At 32.9% G+C, this 17,664-nt stretch overlaps 2 protein-coding genes across 2 annotated transcripts; one reads left to right on the forward strand and one right to left on the reverse strand.

Moving 5' to 3' along the window:
- Positions 1-1,587: 1,587 nt before the first annotated feature.
- LOC127102944 (secreted RxLR effector protein 161-like) lies at positions 1,588-1,950 on the reverse strand. Its single transcript, XM_051040256.1, has one exon. It carries the CDS (start codon positions 1,948-1,950, stop codon positions 1,588-1,590), a length of 363 nt encoding a protein of 120 aa, XP_050896213.1.
- A 5,309-nt stretch (positions 1,951-7,259) lies between these two features.
- On the forward strand, positions 7,260-10,779 carry LOC127107079 (uncharacterized). The gene is made up of 4 exons (XM_051044352.1): positions 7,260-7,578; positions 7,652-7,728; positions 10,281-10,392; positions 10,480-10,779. The coding sequence occupies exons 1-4, from the start codon at positions 7,322-7,324 to the stop codon at positions 10,607-10,609; spliced, it is 576 nt and encodes a 191-aa protein (XP_050900309.1). The 5' UTR covers positions 7,260-7,321; the 3' UTR covers positions 10,610-10,779.
- Positions 10,780-17,664: the final 6,885 nt, after the last annotated feature.

Here is a 17,664-nt window from a genome sequence, read left to right on the forward strand (position 1 = left end):
ATTAGTTATTTAATATGAGTGTTTGTTTATTTTAACAATAGATTATTTGATTTTTTTTTAATTTTTTTAAAAACTTAAAATTATATAATATTTTATAATTAATCTATTTATTTTTAATAAGAATGCAGGTAAAGGGGATGTGTATGAGTATGAGTACTTACATACCTATAGAGTACGGGTACGAGTGCTAACTTTGACGCACAAACAAGTATGGACTCGAGTATAGGAATTTGTTCAAATCGCAGATATAGGGATGGGTATTATAGTATCTGTCCAAACCCTCTCAATTGCCTTCCCAAGATGTGGATATATATGATGAAATTAAGAGCAAGTTTTCCTTGAAATATGCTGGTAAAATTGGGAAGAAATTGAAGAAGAAATTTAAAATGGCGAAAGGTAATCGTCGCAACGGTAATGGAAAGTCGAATAGAAAGCGTCGCATGTGATTCTAGCGGATTGCTAATGGTAGGTTGTTAGCAAAGTTTCATGTTTTGGATCTTGATATTATGATTTTCACACTATTCCATTTTTTTAAATGAAAAACAGTAAAAAAACGTACCCGAATCCATGGCGCCGATTCCTGTCCGATTTTCGATTGTTCTCTCCTCTCTTCCTTCTTCCTTATGTGTATCTTTTGATGATTATGATACTTTTGTATATTGTGAGAAAATGAGAAGGAATGAGAAAAGGTGTTGTTGTTTTTACAAATGTCCCTATTTATAGTCATCTTACTCCAACGAACACATTTCATTTCAAGAGACATGTTCCAACATCCATAAAGAGAGAGAAGATGGATCTAAAATTTGAATTTCAAAATAAAACCCCATTGGCTTAATTATCCATCAACCCAAATAATCATCACATTAGGGTATCATTTATTTAAGCCAAAATTTTAATTGCATGAGTCATAATTATTAATAAATTAATCCAATAGTCTCTCACTTGACTCATGTGGAAACTTGATGTTTCACTCTTATACTAAAATTATGCACCATTCATTAAAAGCACCAAATCATTGTCTTTAATGAATTGAAATGATCGGATCATGGCGGTCACAAATTATTCATCAACTTGATTCCTTCCATGCATCACGAATCAATCCAATTAAAATAAATTTAAGGGATATAATAATGTGCCTTACATGTCTTTATAAGGACACCCTTGTCGCCACATATTAATAGTAATGTATAATATGAATAACAAAACTCTGCAGAAACATAACCTTAATTGAATTCATAAGTGTCATATAATACGAACATTAAACTATACATGTATATATACCAATCATATTATAATGTTAACAAGGACTTTTACATAATGCCCATCCTTTCTACATGACCAACAAATGTCTTGGGCGCTAAACCTTTAGTTAACGGATCCACTATCATTAAATCTGTACCAATATGTTCAAAATACATTTTTTTTTTATTTCTGCACTTCTTCTTTCACTGATAAGTACTTCAATTCCACGTGTTTAGCACCTTTAGAGTATTTATCATTCTTAGAGAAGAAGACATCTACAGAATTATCATAATAAATCCTTAGCAGCCTAGCTATGCTATCGACGACAAGCCCTAAGATGAAGTTCTACAACCACAATGATTGAATTGTGGCCTCAAAGCATGCCACATATTCTGCCTCCATATTAGAGGTAGTAATGATGAACTGCTCAACATATCCAAATGTGGATTTTCTAGAGTCCACACACCCTACAAAGCCTGAATCTAAGTAGCCAACCACTTCAAGTTGATTTGATCTTCTATAAGTGAGCATGTAATCTTTGGTGCCTTGTAAGTACCTAAGAACTTTCTTTGCAGCTTTCCAGTGATCCATTTCAGGATTACTTTGATATCGACCCAACATACCAATGACAAAACTGATATCTGATCGAGTACATGTTTGGGCATACATCAAGCTCCAAACTATTGATGCATATGGAATAGAATTCATTTCTTTTCATTCTAATTCATTTTTGGGACATTGCATTTGATTAAACTTATCCTTTTTCTAAATGGGAGCTATCCTAACAGAGCATTGATCCATTTTGAATCTCTCTAATATTTTATTTATATAGCCTTTATGAGATAATCCCAACAGTCCTTTTGATCTATTACGGAATATTTCTATTCCTATCACATATTATGCCTCACTATATCCTTCATTTCAAATGTATTGGAGAGAAACTTATTTACATCATATAACAAAGCAAAATCATTGGCAGCAAGTAAAATATCATCAACATATAAGACTAAAATTATGAATTTGCTCCCACTGACCTTCATATAGATACACCGATCTACGATGTTCTCTATAAAACCATATGACAAAATAGTATTGTTAAATTTAAGATACCATTGTCTGGAAGCTTGCTTTAGTCCATATATTGACTTCTTTAATTTACACACTAAACTTTCTTTTCCTATAGTAACAAACCCTTCAGGTTGAGCCATATACACTTCTTCCTTTAAGTCACCATTTAGAAAGGCGGTATTCACATCCATTTGATGAAGCTCTAAGTCATTATAAGCTACCAAAGCTAAAATAATTCTCAAAGAGTCCTTCTTTGAAATAGGAGAAAAGGTTTCTTTGTAGTCAACACCATCCTTTTGAGTGAAACCTTTGGCGACAAGTCTAGCTTTATATCTTTCAATATTGCCTTTCGAGTCTCGTTTGATTTTAGAGACCAATTTATAACCAACCCATTTTGAACCTTTAGGCAACTCAACTAGATCCCATACATTATTATCATCCATTGATTTTAACTCTTCTTTCATAGCATTGATCCAATTTTCAGAGTTGTCATTTTCCATGGCTTGTGTGAATGAGATTGGATCCTCATCAATGCTCAAGTCACATTCATGTTCAAGTGAATAAATGACACAATCTTTCGAAATAACTGGTCTTCTTTGCCTTTTAGACCTTCTTACTATTATTTCTTGTGTTTCTTCATTCACTTGTTCTTGCTCATTTGTGACTTGTACATTGTCAACCGGTTCATCAATTATATGTTCATTTTGTGGGTTTTGAATATTAATTTGTTGTCTATGTGTGTTGCATGGAGGTACCACAACCAGAGGGACAACAACTTGAGAAGACTCTATAGGCGAAGAATATTCTTCACGAGTCTCCATAATATCCACTTTATGTGATTTCTCACTCCCACTGAACTGACCATTTTTAATAAACTGAGCATTACCAGACTTAATTATTTTCGTACTATGATTAGGACAATAAAATCTATACCCTTTTGATTTTTCAGGATACCCAATGAAAAAACCACAAATGGTTCTCGCATCAAGCTTCTTTTCATGTGGATTATATGCCCTTACTTCAGCTTGGCATCCCCAAATATGAAGATGCCTTAAACTAGGTTTCCTTCATGTCCATAGCTCATAAGGAGTCTTAAGAACTGCCCTACTAGGAATCTTATTAAGCAAATACGCAACGGTCTTTAACACATAAGTCTACAATAATAATGGTACATTGCTATAATTTAGCATTGACCTAACCATATTCATGAGAGTATGATTCCGCCTCTCAGTCACACCATTTTGTTATGGTGTGTCAGACATAATATATTGTGCACATATACCATGACTTTCGAGAAACTTTGCGAATGGACCTGGACATTGTCCTTTCTCATTATATTTTCCATAATATTCATCACCTCTATCATACCTCACTATCTTTATTTTCCTATCCAATTGCCTTTCCACCTCATCAATGAATACTTTTAACATGTCCACTGATTGAGATTTTTCATGCAATAAATACAAGTAACAGTAACGTGAGAAGTCATCAATAAAAGTGCTAAAATACTTTTCTCCTCCCCAAGAAGGAACATCGAAGGGCCCACAAATATCAGTGTGTATCAATTCAAGGAGTTCACTGCTTCTTGTAGACGAACTCTTAGATATTTGTTTGATGTGTTTTCCCTTAATGCAATCCAAACATATATTCCAGTCACCAAAATACAATTGAGGTAATATTTTATCTTTCATTAACCTCATTACTCTTTCTTTGGATATGTGACCTAATCTTTGATGCCATAAATAAGCAGAACTCTCATTATTTGTACTTCGCTTACTACCAACAACATGTTCAATATTAAACAGAGATTCTTTAAAATTAACATCAAGATTAAAACGATATAAACCATCAACTAAAATACCAGAACCATAATAGTATGAATTTTTAAATAAAGAAAATACACCGTTTTCAATCCTAATATTAAAATTCAATCCATCCAACTTTGCAAGAGAAACTAAATTCCTAGCACATCTAGGTACATAAAGACAACTTTTCAGATCTATATGACAACCAGTATCCAAGATTAATCTATACGTCCCAATTCCCTCTATTCGTGCCTTCATTCTGTTTCCCATATAAAGAAACTCTTCACTTCCTTTTATGGTTTGGATCGAAAGGAATCCCTGCATAATATGTGACACATGAGTAGTTGCACCCGAATCAAGCCACCAAGTATTATTTGGTACTTCAATAAGATTTGATTCAAAGTTTACGGAAACATAAAATATACCTTTCTTTTCAACCCACATCTTTCTTTTAGGACAATCCTTTTTGAAGTGTCCGTTATCTTTGAAGAAATAACACTTATTCTCCTTTTGGACTCCGCCCTCATTAACCTTTAAAGGAGCTTTTCCCTTTTTCTTGTCCTTCTTGTCGGGTTTGACCTTACTGCAACTGGCTCCATCACGAGTCGTGAGATGAATAAAATGATCTTTCATTTTTTTTAGCCTCCCTTCTTCTTGAACCAACATGGCCTTTATTTCTTGAAAATTCAATTTTTCTTTGATGGTGTTGTAATTCACTTGGAACTGTCCAAACTCAAGAGGGAGCGAGTTAATGATAAATTATACAAGAAAAGATTCATTCACATCAATACCTAAGGAATTCAATTTTGCTGCCAAATTTCCCATTTGAGTCACATGATCATGAATGGGTTGAGACCATTCAAACTTTCTAGTCGTCAACTTACTCATCAAATTCCCCATAACAGATTTGTCTGTGATTTCAGAATTTGAATACTCTTTCACATTTTTCATAAATTCCCTTACATTTTCAGTATTGGGTATAGATGGTTTAACATTTTCAGCCATTGTCATTCTCATCAAGTTCAAAGACAATTTGTTGGACCTTTGCCAAGCCTCAAAAAGAGATATGTCATCTTCCGTACTGTCCTCCGTAATGGCTGCGGGCTTCTCATCCATTATCAATGTCATGTCCAAGTCCATAACACCTAGTTGAAACTGAATCTTTTCAGACCAATCAACATAGTTCAGCTCATTGAACTTTGTCATTGCATTGCCCAAGGCAAACATATTAGTAGCAACTGCAAACATTTAAAACATGCTCATACGTTAATGCTTTGAATATATTTCATGGATTCAAACCAATAAAAATTTAATCATGTATCTAAATTCACGATTGGATGATACATAAATACATTCAAATAAAATAAAATGATGCAAAATGAATATACTTTAACAAAGAATTAATCATACTTAAAATAACATGCATGTATATCTTTGGATATACAAGTAACAAGTATGTTAAGAAAAACTTTAATTTCATTAATTATAAGTTATGATTCATCTTTGAATGATTAATATATGTCTTATAATAATAAATATCATTTAACATAAACATGTTATCCATATAGCATCCAATCAAAATTCATTTTTCATAATTTAGAATTATAAACTTTAATGAATTTGACCACTTTGGTGATTAACAAATTCTCGGTATAATGAATCCAAAATAATAAATTATATAAAAAAATATCAATATAACAAACCAATTTCATTCCAAGAGACATGTCCCAACATCCATGAAGAGAGAAGAGGGATTTGAATTTTAAATTTCAAAATAAAATCTTATTGACTTAATTATCCATCCTCCCAAATAATCATCACATTAGATATCCTTTATTTAAGTCAAACTTTTAATTACATGAGTCATAATTATTAATAAATTAATCAAATATAGGTATATTATATATCTTCTCCAATTTCTTACCTTTTGTCTTGCTTTTGCATATGAGAATGGATATTTGATTTATTTTGGTAATATATCATCACCTTTATATTTGAGAATCTCTGGGACTACAAATTGTATGATTTATATTTACTAATGTGATATAACTATAAGAAAAATATCTCTGTCAATATTGGATTAAATTTAAGTTATGACGGTTGCAATTTCCAATTCATATGTTGCTCCACAAATTTATATAGCTTGAGATTACATGCCTAGAATTTGAAGTGTGAAGAGAAGAAAACAGGAATTACAATTGCATCAAACCCGAATGGATTAGACGAGAGTGTAGAAGAGTTGATCCGAAATTTTGATACCAAACAACAACAACACCACCACCGCCAACCACCTGCAACCTCTCTTTGCGCACCTCCATGTATGACTCAAAACTTATTTATTCCATTTATTTTTATTTTCTTTTATCTATCATTTATATCATTATTCCAAAGAAAACACATCTTATAAATGAGAAAAAATGTATGATTGATAAAAATATTTTTATAAATAGAGAAAATTTATTGTTGATAAAAATAATGTTATAAACGAACAAAAATCTATTATTGATACTAATACTTTTATAAACGAAAACAAACTTATTATTAATGCAAATATTTTTATAAAAAAGGAAAAATGTATTGTTGTTGTGAATATTTTTATAAATTATGTATTGGATTTATTATAAATTTATAATTAATATTTTTATTGATTTTTTCAATACAAATTTTTTATTTACGAGATTTCTTAGCATGTGCCCCAAGAGGACAAGTTAACATTACTCATTTTTATAAACGAGAAAAAATGTATAATGATATAAATATTTTTATAAATAAATTTTTTTTATTATCGATACAAATATTTTTATAAACAAGAAAAAAATGTATCATTGATACAAATATTTTTATAAATAAAATAAATTTTATTGTTGATATAAATATTTTTATTAACGAATTTTTTTTATTGTTGATACAAATATTTTTATAAATAAAAAAGTGTATCGTTGATGCGAATATTTTTATAAACGAAAAAATATGTATTGTTGATAAATATTTTATACATGATTTTTTTTTTATTATTGATACAAATATTTTTATAAAAAAAAATTGTAGACGTTAATTTCTTTAATCTATAATAAAATTCCACAACTAAAAAATTAGATATGGATTAATTAAATATCACGATGACGGATATTTTAATAATAATAATAATAATAAGTCCTTAATTACAAGGTTTTGTAACGAGGGAGACAGAAAGAGACCGTGAAGAAATGACTGAATGTCGTTCACTTCTAAATCTTCAAATTCCATGTTTTACCAAACACATTTCACTCATCACTACTTCCCCTCTCAAATCTCTTTATTTCTCACACCATCGATTATCAAACTTTCAACCCTGTCAAATTTCTCGCAAAACCCAAGCTACAATCCCGCACATGGAAATTGAACAAACTGAAGGATCTTCCGATTCATCCCAACCAATGAAACTCTTGTTTGTGGAAATGGGTGTCGGCTACGATCAACACGGGTTCGGAATCATTTGCTTTTTTGGTTGTTTTGTTTGTTTCCTATCGGTTTTGCTGAGATGGATTTTTTTACAGGCAGAATATAACTTCTGCAGCAATGAGAGCGTGCAGGGATGCTATTTCTTCTAATTCAATCCCCGCTTTTCGCAGAGGTAATTATCACTTTTCTCTTTTTGTTAATCTCTCTTAAATTGAAGTCTTACAAGAATGGTAGGAACGTGGCCTCAAAGCAAATCAAAATTAGAGGTTCTAGGATTGTTATGTAGAACAGGATGAAGGAGGTCAAATAAAATGAACCTTTATGGACCGTCCATTTTCTATTATTTTTGAACTGATTTTTCATGATTGTGTTTTATAAGAGTTGCTGCTGGCTAGTTGCATTGCAGCGCATACTAGTCAAGTCATTTTCATTCCTTTTGTTCATGTATATAAACACACGATATAAAGGGCGAGATATCCTATGGAGCTACCTAGGAGGAGCTCCAAGAATACTTTGAATACTTAGAATACTATGTCGAACTCAGATTTCTCCTTCAACTAAGTCACCATCCTCTTGGGCAGGTCTGATTTTTCAGCATTTGCTAGGTGGGTAAGTCAGTTCAGACGATGATTCTAGATTGACAAAGTTAGGGCTAAAGCTACCTTCTCAATCTTTTAATAGCCTAACTCTGCCCCGATTAATACCTTTCATTTTTATCATGAAACCCAAGAACTTTCTTGCCTACACTCTGAACAAACATTTCTCCGGGTTCAACTTAATCTTGTGTTTTCTTAACAGATCGAACACCATGCTATTGGTCCTTTTCTCTAGCCGACTTGACCACCACACCATCTACATACACCTCAATTATTCTTCTTATCTCATTTTTGAAGACTTTATCCATCATCTCCTTTAGATTTCCGACCCTCCTTTTGTTTAAAGGGATGCAATTTTCTTCCCAGTGATTTCTCCTAGGTGGCATCTCATGACCTGGTCAGCCTTCTCGCTATGGCCGAGTATTCCATGGCACTCATTCTTTTCCTAATCTTTTCATCACACTTTCTCTTCCGTCCTCATTTGTTTGCTCCCAGTTTCGCATCTCCTTAGGCATCTTCTCTCGAGTGATCTCTTCGCCCTCAATGTGCTTCTCGACCGTCATCTGGATCTCATTCAAGGGGCTCTTGCGCAATGTTATAGTTTCACTGGAAGTCCCCGAGCTCAAACCTTTTTCAAAGATCATGACAAAGATATATTTGTTTGGCTATGCTACTTTAAGGGTGGGGCTATTGAATTACTCCAGATAACTCTTGAGAGACTTGGTGGAGCGATGTTGGACATCAAATAAATCAGCTACCAAGAAAGGCTTCTTGCTGTTTGCCTCAAATTGTACGGCAACCCTGCTATCCACTTATGAGCTACATTCAGTGTTGTCGATGGCGGTTCATGGCGGAGAGCCAAAATCTCGCCATACCGGCCTCTTTGCGTCGTGGTTATAGCTGAAAACCCCGCAATACCGGCCGATATTTACCATTGCAGCGAGCCAAAAAACCGCCATGTATATCCGCCATAGCGGCCATGGTGCCACTATTTGATAACACTAGCTACATCCTCCAGCGTACGAACAAATTTTTGTAGCTAAAGGCATTATCAACTCCTCTTATTATTATCTGTCCGAGAAGTGATTCTTGGGATCACTCGTCCTGTCATAAGAGTCAATAGTGGGCTCAAAAATGACAAGGAATAGTCACTCTTTGGTCTCGTTCTTCCGATTGATGTCTCATCTCAGCCTCTTAGACTTGAGCTTCTTCTTGTTGGCGCCACTGCTCTTTTATGTTGTTGCACCATGTTTTGCTCTGGGAGGTCTTGTACTTCCTCTAGCAACTGAGCTAGATGTGGGTTGGAGTCCTTGTTCGCACATAACCATACGAGGTTTGTTTTATTCTATGTTGTACCATGTTGGTGAGTTGGTTGAAAATGAAGATAGGTCATTCCAAAGTTTTAGCGTAGATCCATGGAGGGCACCAAATGTTCACAAATGTAAGACCCTCTCATCCCTTCATCTGTTAATCATTTGCTCTCCTTTCTAATAAGTTTCAAAATAGTCTTGTTTTTGGTCTCATATCACCTATTCAATCTTTTACGTTTTCCAAACATTTAGTCTCAATATTTAAATATAAAGTAAATATTAATAAAAAAATTATAAAATAAATATGTATACTATTTTTTGAATTAAATTTATATTAATATCTAAAATTTAACATAATATTTTTAAATTTAAATATATTTTAATAGTTTCGGTAAGACCTTATGATCCGTGTTACAATCATCCAATTTATGATTGTGACCCCATTCCGATCATGGGTAGGATCTTGATTCTGACCTTCCGTTTGGATTGGAAATGTTGTTATACTGTTCTGCGCTCAAATTTCTCGGTCCAAGTAGTTTCTCTGGAAAGTCAATTTCTGAAAACATAAATAACCCTACAGAAGTACTTATTTACATCTTAGCGCAGGTAAGCCAGCTTTAATCTGTTTCCTGAATTGTTCTCTTCTTTCCACCAAGTAACTTGTGTGTGAAGTTCTGTACAACTGTTTATTCTACGAGTTGAAGACGTGTTTTCCGTGAGATGTAAAGAAATGAAAGAATGTTACTTGCACTTGGTTTATTTGAAATATAACCGAAGTTTGCATTTTTCCCTATTCTAATGAGATGAAATTGGTTTAGGTTCCATTCCTGGTGTTAGTTTCGGTGAGATGAAATTGCAGATCAAGTTAGGGGTTCCTCATTCTCTCCAGCAGTCTCTAGATATTGACAAAGTCAAGTCTGTATTTCCCTAGTGAGTACTCTCGCCGCATCAGTGAAATCCTATTTTATCAGTGTTTTTTTTTTCTTCCAAAGTTAAGGTCATAACATAATATTGCAGTGGGAAAATTTTGAATGTTGAAGTTGTGGATGGTGGTTTGATATGCTCAAGTGGGGTGCTTGTGGAAGAGATGGGTGACAAGAATGAGGATTGCTACATTGTGAATGCTGCTGTTTATGTTGGTTATTAACTTAATTTGAATGTTGAAGTTTGTTTAGTATTTTCTCCTATCAATGGATTTCTGTTAATATCAAATTCATTACTTTTCTTCTGAAATAATAAACTGCACATTTCTATCTAGAGACAATGTTTAGTAAAAAGTAGTGATAATTGATAAGTTAATATTTTGGATTTTTCAAACTTTTTTAGCCAAGATGGATACAGTTAACAATGATCAATTCAAAACTTGGAATGTCCCTATTCATAACCACCTTTTGAAAGACACTGCTAGGAGCTTGTGGCTCAGATTTGATTGTGTTTTTGTTTTTTTCTTTCTTGCATTTCAAGCTATTGTAGCAAAAAACTATATGACTCAAATATATTTAAACTTCTGAAATATAACTTAAATTTACGTCTATCCTCCACATATCTCAAGTTAAAAAGGAAAATAATATATATATTTTTTGGATTAACATCATATGTTTGATGCATAAAACTGGTGCAATATGCAATATGAACTAACTTTATAGTGATAGTACTCAACCCATAATAAAATTGATTTAACAAGTTATACGAGGCAAAGGCAAATTGACTTATGTTAGAAGTCTATCGGTAGTTGGTGTTGAGGTGCGCTAATATATCGTGTAGCTTATATTGAAATGTAATTTAAATTCAAGTTGTGAGTTTGCATTTATATTTGAGTTTAGTTTCAGTTTTCATTTCAGTTGCATTTAGTTAGCATTAGAATTTGGGTTAGTATATAAACTCAAGTCAGTTACATTTGTAATAGATTTCTACATTTTGAGAAAGTTTAAAAAGTTAGTTACGATTTCATCCTCTCTTTCTCTCTATAATTGTTCCTCATTTTCTTCATTCTTGTGCATTGTTAATGGAGGTTCATTGTTGAACTCTAACAACTGGTATCCAGAGCTTCAGTTCAGATTTACAGGGAAACACAAGTGTAGTGAGATGTGTGATTGATTTTGTTTCTGAAATTCGTGTTGAATTGAAGTTCGAAATCTAAGAGAATCACAAATCTTGATTCCCATGGTTTGGGAAACACGAGTGCTGGTGAGAATTGAGTGATTTGAAAAAGAACGAAGATGAATGGAGGAAACGATAACTTGAAAACAAAACTTTCAATATTTGATGGAAAGAATTAGAAATCGATGGATGATTCAGATGAGTGTGTTATTTGGAGCTCAAGATGTTCTTGATCTCGCCAATGACGGTTACACGCAGGTTGTAGAAAATGCAACAAAAGCGTAATGAAATGCAACGTGAAACGAGGAAGATCAGAAGGCGTTATTCTATATCCATCAGTGTATGGATACGAAGGTGTTTGAGAAAATTGTTGATGCGATGACGACGAAGGCGACGTGAGATACACTAGTGTGGTGCTATGGTGGTGACACATTAGTGAAGAAGGTCAAGTTGCGGTCTCTATGCAAGCAATATGAAAATCTCAGCATGAAGAACAATGAAAAAGTATGGTGGTGGTGTTCAGAAGTAAAAACTCTCCAATTTGATAAGAAACATCAGAATGTTCAGAAGGGAAATGAGAAGTTTTACAAGAGAAAGGTCCAGTGCTACATTGCAACAAGTTTGGCCATTTTGCAGCTGATTGCTGGTCAAACAAGGTTAGAAAGGATGAAGAAGTCAACCTAGTCAGAGGAGATTCTGATGATGAATCTGTGATATTGATGGCATTCGAGAATGCAGGTGGATCAATTGTAGATTGGTAGTATATGGGCACTGGTTGCCCAAATCACCCAACTAGAAACAAGTGATGACCGATTGATTTTGACTCTGGTAAAAGGACTAAGACCAGATGTGCTAATAATGAGTATCTGAATCCTAAAGAAATGAGAAATGTCAAAGGTAAGTTGAACAATGGCAAAACTGTACTTATCAAGGATGTATGGTATGTTCCTGACAAATAATTCAAATTCAAGTTGCGAGTTTGCATTTACATTTGAGTTTAGGTTAAGGTTCCATTTCAGTTGCATTTAGTTTGCATTAGAACTTGAGTTAGTATATAAACCCAAGTCACTTACATTTGTAACAAATTTCTGCATTTTGAGAAAGTTTAAAAAGTTAATTACAATTTCATTCTCTCTTTCTCTTTGCAAGTGTTTTTCATTTTCTTCATTCTTATGCGTTGTTAATGGAGGTTCATTGTTCAAGAAATTTTTCTAAGATCTCATACAAGCAACCCTAACACTAGCCAATAATACACAGTCTAAAACATATCCAGTTGTCCACCTTGAAAAAGAGAATAAAACATAAATTACTTAAATATTTTTTTTAGTGTTAGCAGAATTAATAACCAACAAGTAACTTGTATTATCAATATGGTTAATCTACAATATATGATACTATATTTCAGAGTGTCTCTCAAATATTGCATGTTTATCAAGTGTCATATAAACATGTACATGTCTACTTAATATTTCTAAGCGTCAACATTTTTATTACACTTGTTTAACGCACTCATATCAATAGCAAGAGAGACACCTTGTGGTATAGAGATGTCCATCAAATAGTAAGAGAGACTCCTTATGGTGGAAAGATATGAAAACAATTTGGTTTGTCTAATGACTAAGCTAAACTTGAGAATGACAACGACATTGAGTTTTGGAAGTTTAAATGACTTGGTTCTGTCTTTATGCGATTTCACTCTGCCCAATGCAAAAGTTGTTGAAATGGGAAATTGGCTTAAAAGTACATGGATTTAGAACATTGATGTGACCAAGGAAACTCTTAATTCAGATGTAGGAAGCCAAATGGAAGAATTACTAGAGATACTTTCTTTCGTGAAACATGATTCTGAGTTAGTAGATACCTTTGTCTGGTGGAAAAGAAGCCATAGATTCTTTGTCAAGAGTAGCTATGATTCTCTTCAGAAATGTGCAACATGGAAACTCAGGTGGAAGAAGATAGGCCGAGAGGGTTGTTAAGTATGAATATTAGAAGTAGTTAATCCAATTACTTGCTTAGAAATCCATCTTAACCATTGATGTAATCTTTAACTTAGTCTCTCATTAACTAACCTACTTTAGGTTGTTATAGGTTGTTGAGAGTTAGTTAGTGATGATAAGCAACTATAAATGATATAAGTATGGTGAGCTTGATAATTGTATATCATATTTGTTGTAACTCTTTTCTCCATTATGCAATGTAAGTTATCTTTCTTCATTTCAATGGTGTTCTTGTTTTAGCTTTCACATGTTATCATCGACCAATGGCTCTTCTTTCACCATTGTTGCTCTGCATAATCTTCACAAATCTCACCATATTATTTATTTACTTCATTGATTTTTATATCCTTCTTCTTCTTATTTCTCTCCTCTCAGCAACTATGTCAGTTGAGAGTTCCTCGAGCACTATTAATGGTCTCCATCACATAAGCCTAATGCAAATTTCAACACCAACAAAAACTATCAAAATGATACTCTTAATCCATACTTCATTCATCCTAATGAGAATCCAGCTATTGTGTTAGTTACTCTGTTGTTGAATGTTGTAAACTACCATTCATGGTCCAAATCCATGACGATAACTTTATGCTCCAAGAAGAAGCTTCATTTCATCAATGGTGCTTTACCAAGACCACTAGATGAAGATTGTGACTTCATTGCTTGAGATCGATGTAACACGGTGAACATGTCATGGTTGAATAATTCAACGGACCCTAAAATATATCAAAGTGTCTTATGGATGGAGACTGCTTCAAGCATATGGAAGGAACTAAAAGATCGATTTTATCATGGTGATGTGTTCAGAATTTCAGATATTCATGAAGAGATTTGTATTGTAAAGCAAGATGATTATTATATACCTTCTTATTACACAAAATCAAATATGTTGTGGCAAGAATTAGACAATTTTTGCCCCATCCCTGTATGTGATTGTGATATCTCATGTTTAGCCATTGATAAGATCGTAGTTACAAGGATTCTGATCAAGTTATCAGATTCTTGAAAGGATTGAATGACCAATATTTGGCTGTTAGATCTCAAATCATGTTGATGGATCCTCTTCCCAATATCGGCAAAGTCCATTATTTGCTTGTTCAACAAGAAATACAAATTATTTCTCCCATTGATGAATCCAAACTTCTAGCTTTTCCTATTGGTCAATTCCAAGGCAGAGGTTCTTCTCCTCGTGGAAAACATGGTACAGGTGATAAATCCTTCAATGGTCGAGGCAGAGGTACTCGAGTATGTACACACTGTGGTATGACTAATCATACCATTGATATATGTTTTAAGAAACATGGGTATCCTCCCCATTGGAAACAACAAGGACTGATAAATAATGTATCTCAGCATGAGTCTCATGATGATGAAGTTCCTCATAACAATTCTAAAGAACAATTTCACCATCAAGATACAGGTTTCTTAGGATTTACCCCAGACCAACACAAAACTTTGTTGGCTTTACTTCAACAATCTTTAAACCTCAATGATCATAGTGTTAACCACCTCACCACCCACTCAAAGTCAAATACATGTATTATCTGCACTATTCCAATCAACGACACACCTGAATCCTTCATACTTGATACGGGTGCCACTAATCATGTATGTTTCTCTCGAATTTTTTTCTCTTGTTTGAAAAGAATCTCCCTTATAATAGTCAAACTTCCAAATGGATCCATGGTCACCATTAATTATGCAGGAACTATTTTATTTGATAACATATTCATTCTAACCAATGTCTTATACATGCCTCAGTTCTCTTTCAATCTTATTTTTGTCCCTAAGATAACTCATTGTCTAGATTGCCAACTCATTTTTAACAATTCTACTTGTTTAATATAGAACACCTACTCAAATAAGATGATTGGTGCAACTGAATTGAGAGGTGGATTGTACATTCTTAATCATCCTCAAGTTGTAGTCTCAAACACACTCTCATGCATTTCTAATTCATGTATCAACATTTTACATTTGAAGTACAATACATATGTCAACTCTATTTCACATGACAATTCTTGTAACATGTGGCATTTAAGATTTGACCACCCCTCTTATGACAAATTAATTGAAATAATGAAATCATTTCCTTTTGTCCAAATTATGCAGTCAAAACTTACCATGTGACATTTGCTTATATGCCAAGCAAAAGAGACTACCTTTTCCTTACAACACTCATATTAATGCATTTTTTACTCACAGTATTATTTAATTTAAAACTGTAGCAAGATGTGTCTCAATTCTATACTTTTAACCCATTTAATGATTAAGAGCAAATAAAATTATGTTACTCTAGTCCTATTAAACAAACTCAATCGATAGTTTTATAAGACATTTAATTATAAAAATATAAGTTGGAATTTGCGATATATTTCAATTATCTAACCAATTCTAATTACAAATGGTTTTGTCAAGCGTAATACAAGAGTAATCACCATATTTGTTTCCATTGGTCAAAGTATAATAGCTAGCATTAGTGTCAAGATGCATAAGCTTATAAGTGAAAGTTTTATTTGTAGGGCATATACTAAATTTTTCATGGAAATCAATAATTGCATTGAAGTCACCTATCATGCACAAAGGGTCAGAATTGACTTTTTAAAGATTGGTAAGTTCATTCATAACTATCTTCGAAACACATCACATGGGAGTTATTTGCATATCCATCTACATTGAGTAATTTAGTTTGATTGACATCTAATAAAAAAGTTACATCTTTTTCGGATAAACTCAAGATAAAGGGATTCATATCTATTGCATAAAAACTCATAGGTTTGAATCATGTTTCTGTCTAAAACTTAATGTAAATGTCTTTAAGTCTTATTTGTTTAACACATTCAACAGGGAGATTAGCATAAAAAAATCATTGATTCAACAATCAAAATCAAGTCAAGACTTTCTTTAATCACAAAGATTTTTAATAACTAACCTAATTTCAAGGTTTCCTACTCCTCTAGCATTCTAATAAATGACTTTCATTTAATGGTATTGTGTTTACTCAATATGATTTGAATGTTGATTTCAGTTTTAGGTTGGCCAAGTTTATTCCTTCCCCTACTATTTTTCTTAACCAAAGTATATTTTTTTCGTGATATGGCTTAGGAGGATTATCCTCGTTACCTTACAAGTTATTATACTTCTCCAAAATAAAACTATCACAAGGATCTCTCACTTAACTCTTAGCATTGATTTTGGTAACCACAAAATCAAGATGAAATTTCTCCCTTATATCATCAATCAGTTATTTTTCAATCACCAAATTCTCATCCAAATCATTAGGAGTGACTATTTCTATTTATTCTTCGTTTAGAGACCTTATTTCTAATAAATACTCCTCATTAGAATTAACATTATTCTCTCACTAAATGGCCACAACAGTGCCTTAGTTCTCCGTTTCATTTTTAAGAGTATAATTTCCTTCCTTATTCAAATCTACATCATCAACATTCACTATGACATCTACATATTCAATATTCTCTATCTCCTTCACTTTGTCATTAATTGGTATATCCTATTTAGACTTTTTAGGCATGTATCTGATAGGTTCTTTAATTAGAGACTTCTCGACATTCTTACCTTTAATTTTTAACATTTATCAACACTGTGACCAACACGCGCACACATACACACGTTGATCACAAAACAAGAAATAAACTCTAATATTGCAATTCAACTAAGAGCGCATAACCCTCTCGTTTCATCAAAATACAATCATGAAAAGTATCTCACATGTTATGGTCTATTTGCAAACATGAAAATTTCTCCAAATTCTTTTTTGTTGTAAGCTCATCAATTGATAAAGGAGTGCCAATACCAAAAACAATTGCAAAGAAAGTAGTTAGTTCTCAATATTTTAAGGGAAAATCATGCATCCTCAATCACACTGAAGCATGTGTAATCTTCAAATTTTTAGGTTTAAAATCTGACGTCCATGTAGACATCCGCAAGAGTGAAGGCTTAACATTCAATGACCCTCCTTGTTTGAATGAAAATTCAAAATAGTCACGTTCCAAAGAAGTTAAATCCCAATTAATGATTGGACTCCATAATTTCATGAGTTTATCTCATAATTTTGATACCTTCAATGATATGTTACCTTTACTAG

This window comes from Lathyrus oleraceus, chromosome 7 (genome assembly GCF_024323335.1).
Source record: "Lathyrus oleraceus cultivar Zhongwan6 chromosome 7, CAAS_Psat_ZW6_1.0, whole genome shotgun sequence".
In the NCBI taxonomy this organism is placed as follows: Eukaryota; Viridiplantae; Streptophyta; class Magnoliopsida; order Fabales; family Fabaceae; genus Lathyrus; species Lathyrus oleraceus.